This window comes from Molothrus ater, chromosome 2 (genome assembly GCF_012460135.2).
Source record: "Molothrus ater isolate BHLD 08-10-18 breed brown headed cowbird chromosome 2, BPBGC_Mater_1.1, whole genome shotgun sequence".
NCBI classification, from domain to species: Eukaryota; Metazoa; Chordata; class Aves; order Passeriformes; family Icteridae; genus Molothrus; species Molothrus ater.
This window is the reverse complement of record NC_050479.2, coordinates 81,834,493-81,855,957: the sequence shown is the minus strand read 5'-3', so window position 1 is coordinate 81,855,957 and position 21,465 is coordinate 81,834,493. Positions and strand designations below refer to the sequence as shown.

The 21,465-nt window shown below is 37.8% G+C and overlaps 1 protein-coding gene across 1 annotated transcript in view; it reads left to right on the top strand.

Moving 5' to 3' along the window:
* TMEM135 (transmembrane protein 135) overlaps window positions 1-21,465 on the top strand; it is a 156,625-nt gene that overhangs the window by 91,781 nt on the left and 43,379 nt on the right. Inside the window, exon 6 of the mRNA XM_036388077.2 lies at window positions 5,458-5,504. Coding sequence (XP_036243970.1) covers window positions 5,458-5,504 — 47 coding nt within the window. The remainder of the gene's footprint in view (window positions 1-5,457; window positions 5,505-21,465) is intronic.

The window sequence follows — 21,465 nt, the reverse complement described above, 5'->3', positions numbered from 1 at the left end:
TTTCAATATAATTTGAACAATTCATGTTTATTTGTCAAAATTATAATGGAGGGAGGTTCAAATCGTGCTGTTTGAATTGACTATGTTGTTAGTATCAGGCTATGATTTGATCTGGGTGTGATTTAAGCTGTATGGCCCTGCCCCTATTCAGTCCTTGAGAGCAGAAAATAGTTGCTTTTAGGTAGGTCACATCTAAGATTTATTCTTCTGTGCATCTCTGTGGTGGCAGAAGACACATGGAATAATCATCAAAAAAAAGGTGCTGGAGCAGGAGTGATGACTACGTAAGTTCATTTGCCTGAAAGTACTTTGTAGTTTCAACTCAAGCTGTGTGCATGGCCCAGCAATGGGCAAACCTGCACAGCAACATGTGTAGCCATCATGAGGACCATGTCAGGTTGTAGAAGGATCATAGTGACCCAGTCCCAGATTTTTAAATGTGGATTTGAAGTGTATATTTTTAAATTGAACTTAGTACACTCCAGTGGTATAACACAGAACTTTTTTTTTTGTTGGTGATAAAACTATGGTGTCATTTGGCAACTACTTTTTTGGTGCTTCAGTCTCTCAAGCCTTGTGCATTCTTGAAGGCAGTGGACTTTCCAGAAGCTTCCAGAAAGGATATTTGGTGGCTCTGTCAATGTATGTTGTAGCTCTGTTTGCTATGGCTAGTAGAATATGAAAAATGGGGAAAGAAACTTGACAAGTGTTTTTTTGAGAAAACAAATGAAGAATGCTGAAATGCTCAATTATAGGTATGCATGTGTATATATATATATAGATATATATACACACACACACACACAGAATTTGTGAACTAGAAAATCAGAGGTTTAGCTTTTTTTAAAATTCATTGCTGTTCTTCTGGGACTGGCAGGTGCTCCTGGTCTTGGCTCAGTTACTGTCTGCATTTGCCAATTGCAATCTTTTAATCATGATCCAACAACAGTGCTTTAACAAGAATCTATATAATCTCTTGTTTAATAACACATACTCGTGTTTCTTTTGATCTTATCAGGCCAGAGATTGCTTCAGACTTGCTGACGGAAAAAAAATCAGGAGCCTCTGACAGCTGAGTGTTGTAGGTGTAGCTGAACTGGCCCTGTGCCCAATAAGTATCTGACAAATTGTTTTCTGCTTTTTCATAAAGCCTATCAATTTTAAAGCAGCAGCAATTTTGCTTCAAAAGTTATTTCTAATTTCAGCTAGGAAGATAATCATTATGCAGATGACCATGGGTATGACAAGAGTTTTCGCCGTTACTTTTGATAGCTCGTGCAGTTCTCCCCAGCTATGCTGCATTTCAATTAGAGATGGAGATAAGATCTTACAAAGATTTCCATTTGACAGGATCAGCTACTGCAAGAAGGTAAAACATTGCATCCTTTGAAATTACCGGGGTGATGTGGCTCCATTTCAGGATTTCCAATTGGCATATGTCTTTTGGGATTACTAGAAGCTTGAGCTTGGTGAAGGACAACCACCATTTTCCCTAAGTCCTTATGCTTTCATACAAAACCAAATAACCCATTTTCATTGTAAAATATCTTTGTTTTAAAAACTTCATTAATGACATTTCTGTACAGGATCTGTGTGACTTCTTTAATAAGCAGTGGCAACTCTGATAATGGAATAGCTCATTTTGCTGGAAGTCAAGTGTTACGTGCCAGTTATTGAAGCTGCCTTAGGTCTTCTGTGAGCTGGTAGTAGCACTATGCAGTGTTGAACTGTAGCTCCAACACCCTGGATGCTTCTACCAGCTAATATGACTGATCTGCCCATTTACCTCCTCCTGTCTTCATTAAATAGATTATGAGTAGCTTCAGTGCTTTTCTTTTTAATTACTAGGTCTGTGTTCCTTTATCGCAGACTTCAGTCCTACTCTTTATTCTGGCTGTAGCAGAGCAGCCTCCAATCAGAGACCTTTTGTACCCCAGGAAATCTGACTATAATGGAAATGATTAAAGAAAATGCACATAACCTCAGGACTGAGTAAGGTGCGGGAAAAGCCTGAATACACAAGACTCAAGTAGTTTTGATAGTTTTAGCAGTGTTATTTTTTCCTTTCTTTGGGCCAAGATTTTTATCTGGCTGTGAGGGAAGGTCATTTGTAAGCTACTTCTACTGGTGTTACTGGGTCTACTGCTGTGACCAGGGCAAGTGGTAACCACTTTCACCCAGAGCATTTTGTTTTGTGCTCAGTGCTGGGTACTGCCAGATGTCACTTCCTGTTGCTGACTGTATGATGACAGAACTTTCTTGGAAAAAAATAAATACTGGATTTGTCAGCCAACAGAGATCTGGAGAAAAGTACCTTTTCAGTTTTGTCAGCAAGTTCCCTTTTATTTTTTATTAAGGTTTAGCATAGTACAATGAAGTATAATGTAATCAATTAAATTAAAGTACTCACATACCAAATATGCTAACCTGTCCTGGAGCACAAGGATTTTTCCTTGTAACCTACAGGCATCTCTTCATAGATGTTAGAATCTTTAAGGCATATCATTCTCATTAGCAACATACAGGTTTTCTGCTTGTATCTGTTTCTTCAGCTGGAAAGTTTCAAGGTCTGTATTTTGCCAAGTACATTGTGTTGGTTTCTGTTGTAAATCAAAAAGTAATGGACTCTGCAAGAAAAATCCCAAGTGAGACTTCCTGCTCACTGGAATAGAAGTCTTATTCACTTAATATTTAGAATTCTATTTCTGTAGGCCTTAGTAGTTTTCCTTTCTTAAAAAATACTGTTATTCTAAAAACTAAAATAGGTACTGCATATTGTACTGAAGATATTACAAAAATTCTAGAATGGGGAAAAAGTTAAAAAAAGGCTTATTTTGAAAGTAGCTTAGATTTGGAGCACAGTGACAATTTTTCTTCTGCTTTTGCCTTATTTCTGCTATGATAAGGCAGTCTCAGGGCTTTCCATGTGGGGCTGTGAATTTTATGTAGAAGAGTCTGGGTCTGGTTTAGCCACATGTTTTGCTGTCCTTCAGTTGAGTAAATATTGGAGACACCCTGTCAAACATGCCCAAGGCATTTCTTGGATACGTTTGCCTCTACTGATCTTAAGCATCTCTGATAAAGGAGATTCCACAATCTCACAGACAACTTCTTCTGGTGTATCACTACCCTGGAGAGCTCTTTCTATTATCTAACCAATGCTTTATTTGCTGTAGATTTAACTCTGCCTTCCTCCTTCTGTACTTGATGAGACAGATTTATCAGTATATGATAATTATATGAAGATAGTTGCCATATTCATCACTAACTGCTACTTTTATAGTTTCAGCAGTTTTCCAACAGTTGTACCCTACAGGCCTTTTATTCCCATCATGATCTTCTGGACTGCCTTTTTTTGTCTATGCTTTTCTTTAATAGTGGTGCTCAAGAGGTTCAACAAAGGGATGAGTTGTGGCTTTGGTGAGGAATGGTACAAGTATATCCTGGGAGCATTCGAAAGCAGCTTTTCAAAAAAGAATTGGGGGTCCTGGTGGGCACCAAGCTGGACATTAGCCAGCAAAGACCCCTTCTAGCATAGGAGGCCACTGCCAGCAGGCTGAACCAGCTGATCTTTCCCCCCTACTCAGTGCTGCTGAGACACGTCTGTAGTGGTGTGTCCAGTGCTGGGTTTCCCAAGCTGAGAAAGCTGTGCTGCTTTAGCCTGGAGTAGAAAGAGCTCTGAGGGAATCTTGATTATACATATAGATTGTTAGATATACTATATAGAGTACCTGTTCGATTATTATCAAACTTACTGGGGTAAAAAAAAAGGTAAAAAAGGAATAAAAGAAAAAAGGGCAAGAAAAAGACTGTTTATTGAAGTCTTTTTGGTATGCAAAGGCATACTTTTTTATTGTGTTGGTTTTTTGGTGTTGTTTTTTTTTGGGGAGGGGGAGTGTTTGTTTTTTTGGGTTTATTTTTTTTGTTTAGTCATCCCCCCACATCATCCAGAAAACTGGTTCTTTGCCATATCTCACTTATTTCCCAATACTGTTGCTCAGGCTGTCAAGCCGCGTTCTCCCTGTGTCTCCAGAAGAACCTCCAGAGAATTGATGGTTGGTTGCCTGATCCAAATATGTTTTGAACTTAATAGGAACAGGGCAGATCTTTTTGCGTAGAATTTGAATTTAAAAACAAGTCTGCTTGTCTGTTTTTGCTGCTAGTTTGAAATGAAATGTTCAATTACCCTCATGAAATATACCTTTGCCCTAATGATTTTGTGTGAAATGATTTTAGATGTTCACATTTTTGATGCAGATTAATAAAGTATGATAGTACTGGTGAAGGAAAAGGAAAAAATGGGTAGTTTACACAGCAGGTTACATGTCTCATGTAACCTAGTTTTAAGTCACACACAGAGGACTTAGAAAAGGGAAATGGTGTCATTTGTAAGATTTTTTTTCTCTGAAAGTCACTGTAAAGATTTCCTATGCAAATTTTTCTCACACTTTCTGATCTGTTTTAACATGCAGCAGCCTCCTGTTCTATGTGCTCATAACCTTCTAATTTACACCTCTGCCACCTCTTCCATTTCTTCTCACATAAGATGTCTGTATCCTCTCATGATGAAAACTTCTTCAACCCTTGAAAATAGGTGCAAATATTTTCTGAAAGACTTGCAATATTTTTGTAAGGATTTTGCCTCCTAAATGATGGTATGAATATGGGACAGTATATCTAGAACAAAACAAAATTTTCTCACTTGTGAGGTGTACCTGGCAAAGATGGATTGGATTAAGGCAGGTGTTCTTCAGCACTCGTGAGTCCCTGTGCAGGTGATAAGGAGGAGGTAACAGCTCTAAGCCCCAGCAGAAAGGATGGCAGGAGGAAGTAGGAGGTTCCACTCTCAGTGCTGGAGAGCTGCTAAGTTTGCTCAACAGCTCTTACATGAGCACACTGATGATACAGAGCAAGGTAGGATTGTCCCAAGTGAGTTTAGACTAAGCTAAACTACTAGAAAGGGTACTGTTAATTGGGAATAGAATTATCTATTCTCAAACTTGCTGGAAAGCAGTTCAGGACAAGCAGCTGTCAATACAGATGTTTTAAACAGTGTGCCTTTCAAACTGGAACTAGCAATATGATATTTCAATAAATCACAAAAGCAAAGACTGGTAAAATATGATGTTTAAATTTCAGTTCTAATATTGTTGAAATTCTGTTGTTTTATAAATATTTTCTTACTTGGACTTTTATTACAAATGCTTTTTAAGTGGTGCCATTTGCTGTGTCTGTTGTCCCACTACCCTGGTTTGGGTTTCAATTTTTTAAGCTTCTACAAAGTCCACTAGAAACTAGGCAATCCTTTTTGGTGGACTCAGACAAGCTTTCATTCTGGCCCCTCCAGCATATAAATAAAGTGTAGCTTTTATAGTAAAAGTTATAGAATCCTCATGATCCAGAACATGCATGCAGTAGTAATATGTTATGTAATAACACTCTTTCTCCTTCTTGTAGGTCCTTTTGTTCTGCATCACAGCTGCTCTGTTCATGTTCTTCTTCAGGTATGTTGCTGATGTATCTATTTATGTTGTAAAAATTGTTTTGAACAGTTTTTCTTAGAGCTTACTGCTTTTTGGTACTCCTCTGTATATTCTTCACTCAAGATGAATTGACTGGAGTGCTTCAGTGACACCACCCAGTGCTGCGATCATAATTGGGCTAAAAAGGGAAATGTTGAGTCTTCTGGAAAATACACTGATTACTTAAGGAGTTTCATCTCCTAAGTAAGAGCCTGGAGATGTAACGTAGTGTGAAAACAACTGAAATCTGCTTTTCACGGCTCTTTTAAGAGCTCAGGGCAGGAAGATCACATTTTCTCTTCTGGTAAAAATAGAGGAGAACAGGAAAATCAAATTTTGCGGTCTTAAATAATGCCAAATATTTGACTTGTGTGCGGGTGTAACTACCTTCTTTCAATTTTAGAATAAACTTGTTTCACATGTTTTCACAAGTTATGAATTATATCCATGGTTTAAAACTTACAGTGGTGGGAGGTGGATGAGACTCATTTTAATGGCTTTTTTATCTCTCAGTTTGCAATATAGATGTATGTCATTTATCTTATTTCCCTTTAAATATCAGACCTCTCAAATTTTCTTCATTATATCTCAAATTGGAAAGTTGCATTTTAATGTAACCTTTGACTACAGTGCTTTGGCTTAGAATTTTCTGCGGCGTGCAGCCATCTATGGTTCTTCAAGCTGTATGATCCCCTGGTAATTGCAAAACTCTGGAAGCTGCAGCTTGTTTTTCATAATTCCATTACTTACGGATATTGGCCAAGAACAGTCTGTGGATAGAAGAGGGCTGTTAATTTAGGGGATTCAAAGAAGCATTTCTCCTTTCATCTATAACCTATTAAGAACCTTGCATTAGCAGTCTTCTTGCTTTATTTTCTTCTATGTCTCTGAGTTAAGCCATAACAACCTCAGAGAATTTGACTTGTTATGTTGAGGTTGGACACCTGTCTGCATGCATGCTGGTCAAACGAACTCAGAGTGCTAAAATTCTGGTCAAAACTATAAATGTTGTATGATCTTGGAGCAAACTAATTGTCTCCTACCTATGTCTTGGTAATGAAGTGGTGTTTTAGAGAGAGCCTGCAAGTTAAATCACAGAATCCTAGAATAGTTTGGTCTGAAAAGGAGCTTCAAGGTCATCTAGTTCCAACCCCCCTGCTATGAGCAGGGACATGTTCCACTGCACCAGCCTGGCCTTGAACACTTTCAGAGATGAGACATCCACAGCTTGTCAGAGAAACCATTCCAGTGACTCACTGCCACATGTTATGTCACAGTAAAGAATTTCTTCTTAATATCAAATCTAAGCTACCCTCTTTCAGTTTGAGGCCAATACCTCATCCTGTCACTGCATGCCCTTGTAAAAAGTCTCTCTCCAGCTTTCCTGTGGCCTCTCTAGAGGTGAGGACTGACACAGAGCCCAGATGTATTTGGTGAATTTTTCCTTGACCTGACACAGAAACACTGGCAATTGAATGGTCTCCAAACCACTTTCTCTTCTAAAATAGAGACTCCATGCCAAGGCTGATGGAATATCCTGTTGAGCAATCATCAACAACATTTAATTCCTTTTGTCTTTGTGTTTTAACAGGGGAATTAAAATAGAGGCTCAAGTTTAATTTAATTACTGGGGAGAAAATCTATTTGTAAACACCAGTGAATGTACTAAGACAAATTTGTCAAAAATAATTAGCACAAACTAGTTGTTGAGGTGGTTTTTTTCTTCCTTTCTCAGTATAATCAGTTTTGTGAGTCTTCTTTTGTGTGAAGACTTCTTCACATACTTTCCTAAAGAAACCAGGTATAAAGGGGTCTGGGTGAAAATACCTCTGGGTATGAACAGAGTCTGGTGAACTGTTCAGGGAGAAGAGACAGCAGAGAGGTCACTTAATCAGGTCTCAAAGTTGCGCATTTGTTGGAACTGGCTGTGATTGTGAGCTGGTTGCTGTCTGTATTGATAAGTGAATTAACTATTGATGCCCTTCAGTAAGATTTTGGACAGGCCTTGGAAAAATTTTGTGTGCCTAGGGAAGGCAATCTTCCTGTTTCTGTTGTCATCTAAAGCAGAAAGTAATTGGGAGAGTCATTAAATTACATTTCTGATTTTATGGCTCAAAGTCGCTTCACCCTTTTTCTTAATCATAAGTGGATCAAACTGACAAAATCACGTTCATACTTTTGGAATAAACACCTTATTCAAAGTCAGATCTGTTGAGCTTGTAGAATATATTCCTGTTGACTATAAAACACTGTTAAATCCTAACAAGTATTCACTGACCTGAAAACCAGAAAAATACCCTTTGCATTTTACTTAACTTGTTCCCAGAGTGACTTTTTGTCCTCTCCACTCAACTAAAATGTCAACAAAGGTACTGAGAGCAGTAGCAGTCATGATCACCAAGATCATATGAAATGTCTTTCGTTATTAAAGATAAAATCCTAATATCTATAGGGTATAATTTGAAGCTTAAAACTTTTTTTAAAAGATACTTAATCTAAGTCTACCTCTATGCTGTGAAAGTCTGACTGATACTTGGGGGTCAAATGTTGCACAGAATAAAAGCAAAGTAGTCTTTTATTTTCTGAGTTCATATAAACTGCCTTATTTGAACTTACCAGGTTCTCTGATCTTAAAAATTATTACTGTCCCTAATAGGTAGCCCTGGTTGGAGCTGCATTCCTAACAGCTCCAGATTTAACTAAATTTGGCTGCTTTTTTCTTCTCTGGGTAGTTTTGAGCTGAATAATTTTCCTTGCACAGCTTGTACTGCGATGCACGGTAGCTGCATTAGATTAAGCCAATGGTGCTGATTGGGAAAGCATGGAGAGCACAGATGCTCCACAACATTCACATGGACTTTGGTCATTTTCAAGTAACGGCATACCAGCATGACTTTAGGTGATCTTTGCTGAATCTAGGAAATTAAAAGTTATTTGATTTGGAAAGTTCAAAACTGTTTTCTATGGGGAAGAATGGAGGTATGTTCTATACATCAAACAGCTTCCAGGGTAGCTTTCAGGTTGCCAGGTTAACAGCAGCCTGTAAATTTGAGTTTGCTTAGTGTTGCTTCTGGAAGGTCAGTGTTCTGGTTGATAGTCATCCTTTACAAGAGAAAAAAAATATTGCACTTAATTGCAACATGATCATACCTGTCCCTTGAGGTGGGTGTCTTCCTACCTACTCCCTACTGTAGCAGGAAATACTGCTGTAAGAGATGTATGAGTCTTGGTCTGTGGAAGTATAGATGTTGTTCTTCTTGATTTATTTGATTATTTCCTTTTCTAGAATATTGATTGTCTTCAGTATCTTGCTATAATCTTTATCTTATATTGTTTTCTAAACAAATTCTGTAATAAGGGTCTGTTAATGAGGCAGGTGTTTCATACTAGTTGAAAACATCACCAAGCAGCCTTGATATTTATTACTGGAGTTTTCCCCAAATTCTCTTGGACTGTTCAAACATTATTGCATCTGCTACAGGGCAAGAAAAAGAAGGTGCTAAATCTCAGGAGTAAAGAAGTGAGGTTACAGAACTGAAATGGTAGAAGGAAAAACCAGGAATAATTACTCCAGAATAGATAAAGTGAGAGGAGAGTCAGAGTGAAAGGTAAATTCAGAAGAGCAACATAAAAAGGAAGACAGTAGGAAGAAGGTAGGAGAGAGTGACCAAAGAGGGAAGAAAAAAGGTCATGTAAGGAGACAGGAAAAAATAGAAGAACATACTAGGAAAAAAGCAGCTGAAATGCAGATGATAGGTTTACAAGTAACAGAGTTATATTTACACTCAGAGGAAGCATATTTTAGTGCAGTACTTTTTTATTTCTTCTCTTCCATCCTCATCTTGTGGTACTTTTCTTCTAACTTGGACCTCTGTTTTTTCTCAAAATGCTTCTGCTCCACTCCACTGGAAATGATGAAGTTAAGATGCATTACTCATTTGTAGATAGCTGTAGTATACACAGTGTGGCAGAATCTGATCCATGTACATTCAGTTCACACATATAGGCAACCACAGTTGAAACAGGATTGTCCCCCTTCCCCCCATATTTGCCTAAGAATCTTAGATGCAGAAGTGTGTCTGGGGTAAGGAATGTTCTTATATCTGTAGGATATTATCTGTAGGAATTAATTTTTAGGTGATATTGAAGTCCACTGGGTCTGAATGTTCACCACTTACTCAAAAAGCCCAGTACTTAGTGGTGTCATCTGATATGTTGTGAGTAGGGTTTTTTCAGTGTGCTACTTTCCTAAAGAAACCAGGTATAGAGGGGTCTGGGTGAAAGTACCTCTGGATATGCACAGTCTAGCCAACTCTAGTTCTCTTCAAGGAGAAGAGACAGCAGAGAGGTCACTTGATAAGTCCCCAGAGACTGTTCCTAAAGTGTCTTATAATAAAAGTACACTTTTCTTTAATGCTTCCAATTGTTTTTTAAATTGCAGTTTGCATGGAATTAAGTTTGTAGGTAGAAAGGTTTTGATTATACCATGGTTTCATGCCAGCTTATTTCAATTTGAATAATTCATGGTACTGTCCAGTATACTCTTCTAGAGTAATTGGATAGAATGAAATGAAGAAGCAGGAAGCGTCCTACCATGTGTAAAATAAATATTTGTAAAACACAGTGCAATTGTCTTTTTAGTAGCAGTTTCATTTTGAATAATGCACAAGAGATTTTTTTGAAAGGGTGATGCATGGCTGTGCATTTTCGTACTTGAAGAAATCCACTTAATATAAAACTTGCTATCTCTGTACAATAAATGAACACCTACATAGAAATCCTATCCACATAAACTTAGAAAATCCAGTAATTTGGGTGAATATGTGTTGGCAGACCACAGTACTGGTTGCTATAGTAGTTAATCCTTAGACCATATACCACCAGCTTATAATATGCACATGTTAATTCATCTGCTCTGAACTTTAGAAAGCAAAACCCCACCTATGAGCTGAAACCAGCTATTAAGGAAGGCTGAATGTTTCTGATGATTGATCGATCATGAGTTGAGGATGAAGGCTGCCTTCTCTAGAGATAAATGCTGAAGTGTTACGTTCTGAAACAGTAATTTCAGACAATATGAAGTTACTGCTGTGATTTCACAAAGCAGGACAACATGTTTTTCATAACTCAGGATTTGCATAGCTCACAAGAGAAAGATATAAAGAGAAATATATAAATGGCATTGATCTCATAATGCCATTTATACATTATGTGCTGATTAAAAATGGTTAGTGGAAAAAACCCCTAAGAAATGCAGATGCAGTGTCATATACTGCTACTAGAATACTGAAACTTGTGTAAAGACACTGAAAACCTTTCAGAAAGGTCCTTTTGTTTGCAGAGCCCTTTATGCTATCTCATTAAGGAAATTCTAGCCTCCCAAATTACAGCTATTTGCTCTTCTTTCTCTGTGAAACACATATCCTGTAATTTATTCAGTATTTTCGACATGATATTTCAAAGTGCCTTTATTTTCTTTTAAAAATGTGTGGTACTAGTGCCGTATTAGTCTCTTCTTTAATCACCTAAACTGCTTTCTGTGCTGAGGAAACTGCTTGAAAGATATTTTTGCCTTATAATTCTACTTTCCTGCTGCAGTAGAATCAGTATGCTTAACAGTCGGAGGTGCTGTTACATGGATTTAATATGAAATCATCTTCCCCTTTCTTATAAAGATTATGTTGGAGCCTTTTCCATTTGCTGTAGAGTTACAGGAGTGCATTAAAAGCCCTCTGCTGTTGAATTATTATGTAATAAATCAGAAGAAAAAAACAGATGAGGATTTTTTTCCATGTTTATATGTTTTTTACTATCCTTATATAAACATCTCAAAGTTAGTGATTCAAAGCATTGTTTTGGTAAATGTCATGAAACTTGATTTCTGAGGTTTTTGGATGACCTGGTGAGTAGATGAAAACATTCAGCCTCCTAAGAAATGCTATAAATACCAGTTTGCTTTATTTAGTGTGAGCAAAAGTAGAACATGGATTGCAGGAGGGGGTTGGGGATGAGAAGATAACCTTCTGGGTTAACACAGGCACTTCTGGAGAGGCTCACAAACCAACTAAAAATGCCCCCCAGAGACCTGCTCCTGGACTTGCACAGACTGGGTTCAAATATAAATATGGGTAAAAGGTGAGATAATCCATGTTCCGTTTATCTACCAATAGAATAAAAAGTGAAAAAGGATTTTTACTCTTTTTCTTTTCATGAACCATATTTTTTGTTCTCTCATAGTCTTTTAACAAACTTCCACTGCATTTTGGTTTTTATTTTCTGTTTCTTTTTTTGTCTCTTAAGTCTTGATATACCATATAATACTTTTGGATTTAATTTGCAGGGGAATTTTGTGGATTGCTGAATTTTGTGGAGCTCTGATCCAAACTGCTGCATTCACAGGAGAGGGAGACTGATCTTCTCAGGCTAATGCTGGACATACACGTGTAGTTCAGAAATGATAAAGATGCATCTTAAGAATATTTTTATTACTGCAAGAATTTGAGATTTTTAAATTTTCATACAAGTAAGAAGATATCTGGACCTAGAGATTTTACCAAAAAAAAAGTATATTTAGGGTGGAGAATTTCAGTGTCCAGCAGGATTAAGGGGGGGCATCTCCAGTTGGTGTTTGAGCCTCTTCTGACAATCGTGCACCTTCATTGTTTACAGTGGCTGCTATACAACATCCATGAGCAAACCCCACTTTTGATATTTTTGTGTTCTTGTATTTTCAAGTGCGAATCATTATTTTTTACCTATTCATTTGGGAGGTACTTGAGGAAGAAGACAAGAGTGGTATTCATAAAATTAGAAGAAATCCATTTTGATCCCCAACATAGCATTAAAGAGAACCTTACAACAATTAGATCTTTAACATGTCTCTAGGGCCTCTTTCCAGGAGTCATCTTTAGCTTTAGGCACCTATCTGATTTAAATTAGGAAATTGGAGGGAAAAATGGGCAAATGAAAGGCAGTTCTCATCTTGTGTAGGTTTAACTCATGTTGAGGAGCTTCCTCTCTCTAATTGATTATAATAGAGGATTGTGCACTAAACTTACTTGCATAGCTCAGGTGGAGTACATCTTGGTTAACATTTTTCTTTAAAGTTACCTAGAGATGAGGGATGGTAAGTGTTTGGAATTAATGAAATGCTGAGATACTATGATTTTAAGGTTTTTTTCTAGCCTATTCTGCATACATGGCCCAAATCATCTTTCCATTTCTTGGCTTTGGGATGAAAAAAAATTACCTTTTGTTCTGCTAATAAAAGAAAAAAAAAAACCAAAAAGGACATGTTTATTAAAAGTATTTATTTAAGTATTGATTTTTATGGGTTATTGCCAAAGTTTTTGGATGGAAATTACCGGAAAAGGGTAGGATAGAACAAACTGCTCTCCTCCTTGGATAAAATATGTCAAACACTTAAAAATATCCTTTTAAGTTCTAAACAGAATTATTGTAATTTTTACAGTAATAAAAAGTTCAAAATTTCAGTAAACTCTGTGATCTCTTTAGATCCTTGTCAAGAGGAAAAAGTGAAAGTATTTATACCTGTTCTGTGTCCTAGAGATGCATCTTTGGAACTGGAAAGGTTTAAATTTGCCATTATTTATTTCTTTCTTTCAAAGTGTACATTCCAATTTGGTAACAGTATTTGAAGTATTGCTTTAAATTAGATACTTGTCATGTAATGTTAATTTTTTGAGTTTTTTTTTTTCTAGTACCTTTTCTTGAGAAAGAATGTGTTAACACTATATTTAGTTTAGTGATTAGAATGTAGCATTTAATATTTACGTTTGCCTTCTGAATATATGGGTTTGTGATACTGAAATGTTGCTAGAACAGACTTAGTCTTAAGATACCGGGAGTTATTGGACTAATTTCCTGAAAATACCCTGAGAGAAAACTTCTGACATTTTGATAATGGTCGTTGATTGAGTGATGTCTGCTGTATTTACAGTTTCTCCCAAGGAAACGCACGCCACATCAGCCTTTAATCCTTGTGCTGGTTATTTTATTCAGCTGTGGTGTGGCTGTCACGCCAAGGCAAGCAATGTCACCGTGTCTGTGCCTACCCCCAGAAGAGGTGCAGGATGCATGTCCATATGCACCATAGGAAACTAAACCAAACCTGAGAGTTCATACTACAAGATTTAGGTGTTCAGAGGGATAAGCATAAATATATTTACAGTATTTCAAACACTCCATCTGGTAGTAAGATCAAAGCAGCTGTTACCTGGTGCTGAGGCATCTCTGCCTGCCGCGTCCGAGCCGGCAGCTCTGCAGTCTCCTGAAAAGCAGGTGAGAGTGAGGAAAGGTGAGATAGAGTCACAGTGACAGTGTCACTATCAGCAGAGACAGATGATTAGCATTGCTTTCCCAGAGTTGTGATCGACTGGGAGCAGTGGTGATGGGAGCCAAGGGGAGGGAAGGGACTGGGAGGAGGCTCTGTGTGGGGCTATGTGCTGTGGGAAAACAAATGCTTCTCTTGAGTGCCTTTCAAAATATTTTTTTCTTTGGGTCCTCTTGAGGGTGACTGATGGATTATACTGAGTTTCAAAACTGGCTGTTTCCTCTTGACCTACTCCTGTTATCAGATGCACTGCTTGACCAAAGAAGAAAAGAGAAATGTGAGGAGGAGAGATGGAACAGTATCCACAGAGGAGTAAGAAGCCAAGCAGGACAGAGCTTTGACCAGCCATGATCCAGATGTAATTAAAGGAGTAGGAGAACATGGGTGGTTGCATTATTAGGGGTGTAGTGCAGCTTTTTGTCTTTGGCTTTACCAAAGCTCTTCAGATAAAGTACTTGTTTAAAAGCATAGTGGGTCATAAAAGTAACTAATTTGCTGGTCATCAGGTAATTTTTTTCTTTTTTTTGTTTCTGCCTCTTGATCTAACACAGAAACATTACATACTTTTGCAGCATGCTTTCTACAACTCTGTTTTTATATACCTAAGCAGTACCTAAACGTTATCTCTATCAAATGATAGCCCAGAATAAATGTGATCATTGTCCTTTTGGCTTTTTACAAAAGACAGATACTGCCTCCAATCCCTTGAACCACCTTTCTTGTTATAGGAAGTTTGCCAGTCACAGTACATACTATTTTTCACTTTGTCTTTCAAGTTTAAAAGCTAACAGTGGATTGAAATGAGTAGGCCAGTATTTTAAGGTTGTATTATACCCTTGTCTTCAAACTAGCTCTGTTCTTGAAGGCATGAGCTGTGGTTAGGTCAGGTCCAAATGAGAAGTATCAAATGTGTGGGCTGAACTTGGGTTAGTTTTCATTTTCCCTATGTTAAATCATTTTGCTCCTGATTCCTGCAGTCTGCAAAAAGGCTGCAGAGTAGGCTTTTTCAGCTGCCAGTGAGGGAAGAAAATTATGTTCTGTTTAGTTCCTGTCTTTCCTATCTTTTTTTGTGGTTGTAGTTTTTCATATTGAGATGTGCTTGTACATCTGTTCAATGGTAATACGTGTCAAAAGTCAAGAAGATTCTTTAAAGAATCTTTAAAGCATGTGACTTCTCTTTTGTTGGGCTTCACTGCTTTTAAAAGAAACAAAAGCCCTTTTACGATAAATTCAGAAGTCTTGCTTAATTGCTTCCTGTGGATTAAGTAGTACCAATGATTTTACAGCTATAGGAGAAGAAAGGAAAAAAATTTGATAAGAACATCATGGTTTCTATTGCCACATTGCAAGGTACACATGCCAATTTACATGCTAGGAAGTAAGTGAAGTAGGGATTTTAGTACTGTGCATACACTATTTAAAATTTACCTAATTAGCTGACAAAAATATTTCTTTAGGAGTTAAAATGGAATACCAGTTATTACAAATAGTCCATTGCATTTGCTAAATCAGTAAGTTTACTCTTGTATAGAAAAATACAAACTTTTGAATGTAATGTGAAGAGATTAAATTTAATTTACCATGTTTAGTCGCTTTTAGCCATATGGTACAGAGGTTCCTGGAATGTATTTCAACTTTTTCTTTCCAACAGTAAATCCTGTCCTCATTTTAACAGATTGCTTTACATGTAGCTGGATCCAGTTGCACAGCCTCCTCAAGAGAGGAAATGCATTGCCTGCAGACAACCAGTACAAGAATTACGGCTGTACAATAGGGAGTATTTTTCCACCATTATCACTTTTCAGTGGAGATTCTTTTTCAGATACGTAACAGTGACTCAGTGAACCAGGAAAGTGTTTACCTGCAAGGTGATCTGGTGGTAACAGGAGAAGCTTTTGAGGGCTAAAATTTCAGGCGTCTCTATCCAGAGCCATCCCCAGTGGAAGAAAAAGAGGGTCTCCTCCCCTTCTTTAGGTTTTGTCAGTCAATCACAAAGGCCTTTTGTACTGCTAGCATATTGATGTGTCTGGGCTTTGGCTGTTTATCATCTTCCTGTCATCCTTAAATGCAAAATAAAAAAAAGGAAATAGTTTCTGGTTCTCAGGCTTTGAGAATAAACTGCTTGTGGCTGCTGGGGACCTCGGCATCCCAGCTGCCCTGGAATGCCTTCTGTGGGGATGTGATCACTGACACTATCTCACATCACCCCTCTAGCTCCCAGGCACTGGCCAGAACAAGGCTGATATTACAAGTCAGATGATGAAAAAGCAATTGAGGTTCACAGATTCGATTTCTGTCTTTGATCCTGGCATTAAAGTACCAAGCTCTATGAGTGGAAGTGCAGTGCAGACAAGATTTCTTGTTGCTTTAATCCCACTGCTAAAAAGATCCATTCACAGGATGTAGGGATTCTCTTGTATTTTTGCAGGATTTCAAAACTGTTAAATGTATTTTATGTATGTTTTTTTGTCAGCACTACAAGAAACTAGTTTTTTTCTTCCTTATTTAAAATTATTTTTCTGTATGCCTTTTCTTATGTCTGTACTGTATAGTAAAGATTCGGCAGCTAATTGACTTACCCTTTCACATACATTTGAGGCACTTTACATTTTACATATGGAGTACTAAAGGAGAAGATTTAAGTACCCTGCCGAAGGTCAGAGACAAAATTTGTGTGCCTTCAAGCCATAGAGTTCCAGTCCAGTTCTTAAATCACAAGACTATCTCTCCTGCATTCTTGTTACAGGACATAATTTAGCTTTGAAAAGTGGGGCATGGTACAGAATTGCTGCCAGAGAATTAGGTAGAAAGTAGTATATAAACAACTATACAGAACCATAGAAAGAGGCAAGAGACAAGGATATTATGCAGGATATTGCTGAATGCTTTGCACAAGTCCAGGCAGGTGACATCACTCACTCTTACTTTATCCATCACCACTGTAACTCCATTGTGAAAGGCCCCCAGATTTGTCAGGCATGATTAGTGAAGCTGTGTTGGCTGTCAGCTACCACTGCCTTGTTTTCCATGTACCTTAGCATAGTTTCCTGGAGGATCTCCTCCATGATCTTGCCAGGCACTTAGGTGAGACTGGCTGACTTGTGTTCCCTGGGTCTTTGTTTTTTTCTTTTTTAAAAGTGACAATTTTGTTTCCCCTTTTCCAGTCACTGGGAACTTCACTGGCCTGCCACAAGTGCTCAGAAAGGATGGAAAGTGGCTTAGCTACTTCGTCTGTCAGCTTCCTCAGGATCTGGATGCATCTCCTCAGGTTCTATGGATTTGTGCACCTTCAGGTTCCAAAGATGGTCTCAAGCTTGATCTTTTCCTATACCAGATGGCTCTTCCATCTCCCAGTCCCTGGCTTTTCTTTGTGCAACTCAGGTGGTGTTGCTGGAGCACTTGATGATGAAGACTAGGGCAAAAAGGTCACTGAGTACCTCATTTTTCTCCAAATCCCATGTAACCATGTCTCTAATTTCCTTCTAGAGAGGGCCTGCATTTCCCCTTGTTTTCTTTTTTATTGCCAGTACCTACAGAACCTTTTCTTGTTGCTCCTGGTGTCTCTGGCCAGATTTAATTCTCTCAGGGTTTTTCTTTCCTAACCTCATCCCTGGCTGCTCAGGCAATTTCTCTGTTTTTCTTTCAGGCTGCCTGTCCTTGCTGCCATCCTCTGTAGGCTTTTTTTTGTTTGTTTGTTTGAGTTTGCCTAGAAGCCCGTTGTTCATCTTTGCAGGCCTCCAGGATTTCTTGAGGCATCCAGGGCCTTATCCCATGGTATTATATCAAACAGCTCCCTGAAGAGGCCAAAGTCTGCTCTCCTAAAGGGTGTTGAGCTTGCTGTGTGTCCTCCTTGCAGCCATAAGGATCTTGAACCCCACTGCTTCATGGTCACAGCAGCCCAGGCTGCCCTTGAGCTTCACATGCCCCACCAGCCCTGTCTTGGTGAGAGCAGTGCAGCATAGCTCCTGTCCTCATTGGCTCTTCTGTCACTTGGAGAAGGAAGTTATCATCAACGCAGTCTGTATTCTTTACTCCTCTTGTTTTCTTTGCTATCCCAGCTCAGCTTAATTTCTTTTGCCCATTTGTTGCCTGTCAGTTCTTCCTGGTTTTGCTGCTGCTGCTCTCTTAAAAATAGTTACCTAGTTTTGCTGAGCTGAGGGTCTGTGTAGTTGCTTGTTTAAATCAGAAAAGAAAATCAGCTCCTGAGATCCCTTTGAGCAGCAGTTAGGAAAAATTTAAGAACCATCTATGTATTAACAAAATTCACCTACCTATGAAGGGAGAGTCATACCAAGAAATTGCCTATAATTTTTAGAAGATGGATTTTGAGTTCAGAAATCCCTGCTTGTCTTTTGAATGTTACCTGTGTCTATTTGATTGCTACAATCCTTTGTGGCGAGACTGAGTGTTTGCAGACACCAGTGTGGTCATGAAATAGAAGTCCTGAACTGGTAACTCACACTCATCACATGTTTCTGATTTGATAGCAGACAGGGCAGAAAATCTCCGTTTCATGAAAAGCAGAAGGCAATTACATTACATTAGAGTCTACATGTTTTGGTATATATTTTTAAAATAAACAGTCTTTCTGTTTGTGTAAGGGTTGCACATGATCAAATATTTCACATGTAACTACTGTGCAAATTGAATATACATTTGTAGTCCAAAGACTGCAGCCCCAAATATGGCTTTTAGCATATGACATTTGTATTTCATTTTAGAAAAAGGCATATTTTTAACTACAGGCATTGGAAATACTTGAAATTCTGTTCCTGTGAGCTAATTGCTGACTAGAATAGGAAAATAAGGGCTACTTTGTGGTCAGATGCTTGTGGTCTTTCTTTTGGCTTTTGGCCCTTAGATAAAATGTCAGAGAAAGCACAGTAATGGATAATGGCATCTATCGGTGTACCCTGGACATAATTTGAAGCCTGTCAAATGTCTGCTACTTTATAAACATTGATTTACATAGTTTTTCATTCTACCATCTGCTTATTTGGTTGGAAGAGTATAAATTATGTCATAGATGATTTTCACAGACATGCTTAAGTTCATAAAGTCTCAATTTCACAGAAAAAGAAACTGCTGCAAGAAAAACCAGTTTCTTCTGTGAAACTGAGACTTTATGGACCATTTGAAATACTCTCAAGAATGAGACATTCTTTATTCTCTTTCATATGTTTGATACATTGACTAGAAACCATACTGAGGAAAGGTTTCTAGTCTTAAATTTTTTTCCTAAATAAACCTTACCATGAACAAACCAGATCTGATTAATATAATAATAAAATTTAATTCAGATTCTGACTCTACTCTTACATTAATGCCAAACCATGGTTCTCATGATAAGGTGAAACTATAGTTCATTTTAATAACTTGTAAAAAAACTTGGATTTCACTCATGGGGTAAATAAGATAATTAGGAAGTAAATTAATCTTATATTAATAAGATAATATAAGTAGATAGTAAGTGAGGAAAACACTGAAAAAATTTAAGTTAGAACAGTCATATTTGAGTATTTGCTGAAAGGAATAAGATTCGTGCATTTTAGATTTAAGTCTGTTTTGTAAAGTAGGTGGGATACCTTAGGTGTTTTAAATAGTAATTTTCTGATATGCCAGAGGTTTTTTCTCTATAAATTTGAATGAAAACATATTTAATTTTTTTCAATGAGACATTACAGTAGTGTTTAGCCCAGGATCATGCAAATGTCAAAAATTCAGGCATGATTCCTCAAATAAGCTCTTTGAAGACACTTAGTAGGAGCAAGGAGGTGAATAACAGTGTGCACAGTTATTGATGAAGAATGAATTGTGTCAAGTCAATCTGGCTTCCCTCTGTGAAGATTAGAGGCTTCGTTGATTCAGAAGTAATAGAGGATATCATATATCTTCAGTAAATCTTTAGACAGACTCTCATGTGACATTCTCATAGGAAAAGCCAGAAAGTACGCTGTAGAAAAAAAACCCTCCTACTCAAAACTGGCTGAAAAACCCAAGTACTGAATTTACCATCAGAGTGGAAGGGATAATTGGTTCCATCCACAAATTTAATATCAAGCTCTAAGTAATCATCCTGATCATTATTAAAGTTGTTGAACAATGAGACCAAACCTGTCTTCCAAGATGTCTGGCTTTTTCCACAGATTTAATGAATATGTCATTCAGAGCAATTTGGCAAATTGGAAAATACTCCCAAAATATACAATGCAAATTAATGGAAGGTTCTGCACTTTAGAAAAAAGAATCAACTATACTGATGGAGAATTTGAAACCTCTTTGCAGATCTCAGCTCTTCAAAGCAGTGTGTAGGAATTAGATAGCAACCTGGACACGAGTCAAAGTACTGAGATGTGGAAAAAAGCAATTGTAATTGGGTGTATGTGTCTGGATGGACACAGCCAGAGAGTTGTCATCAATGGCTCTGTGTCCAGGTGGAGGCTGGTGATGAATGGTGTCCCTCACAGTTCTGTCTTGGAACACAGCTCTGTTGGTGGTCTTCATTAATGGTATAGACAGTGAGACTGAGTGCACTTCCATCCCTGGAAGTGTTCCAGGCCAGGCTGGGTGGGACTTTGAGCAACCTGGTCTAATTGAAGATGTCCCCTCCCATGGCAATGAAGTTGGAACTAGACAATCTTTAAAGTCCCTTCCAGGCCAACACATTCTTTGATTCTATAATGGCATAAATAAGAGTACAGCATACAAATCATGTGAGGTTACCACTGATCTCTCCTTAGTGTCAATAATGTCAGCTGCAGTAACAAAATTCATCTATACATGGACACATTGTGCAGAGCCAGAGCAGAATGGAAATGATCAGACATTTATAGACCATATTGTTTGAGAAACTTGAAATTACTTGAAATGTTTTGTTTACTCTAGAAAGATGTTAAGCTGATAATAGTCTTTCATGTGTGCAGTACTTCTGTAATGAGGACAAGAATGAAGGACTCTCTTTTTAGTAAAAAGCAAAAAAAATAATAGTCTAAAATTGCAGGGTCTAGACGTAGGTTAGAAATAATTATATTTGAGAAACTTTCTAATATTAATACTCACCAAATAGCGAGGGATGGTTTGATGACCAGGGTTGATGTGAAGGGTAGAGCTGCGGTCCTTGTTTTTGATGGAGAAGTGACTATTTGAAATTTCTTCTGTAATTTTATGTGATTATTCTATATGACCTGTGGTCTAAGTTCAAGTGTGATTATGACCCTGTCTCTGAGAGTGCATGTTGATTCTAAGCACAGGAGAACTCAAGGGGGCCAGCATTCATACATGGAGGCTAAATGGCTGGTGTTGAACTAGCATGGAAATTTTGATATTGGATTTTTAAAAAATAGTGATTTCTGTTCCCTGCAGGAACTGTTCCTGCATAAGGCACGAACCATCACTCCTAAAAGAGAATCTATTGGAAATAATAAATTTTGGATAACCTAGGTGCCTAAGAACAGTAGATTGTATTTAGTGGTAGATTTCTGAGGAAGGACTGCTGGCAAAATAAATATGTCACCAAAGCAACAAAGATCAGCTATAGAGAGGAAGATGATGTGTTGAGGACACCTTTGATGTGCTGGAGTGACTTCATGC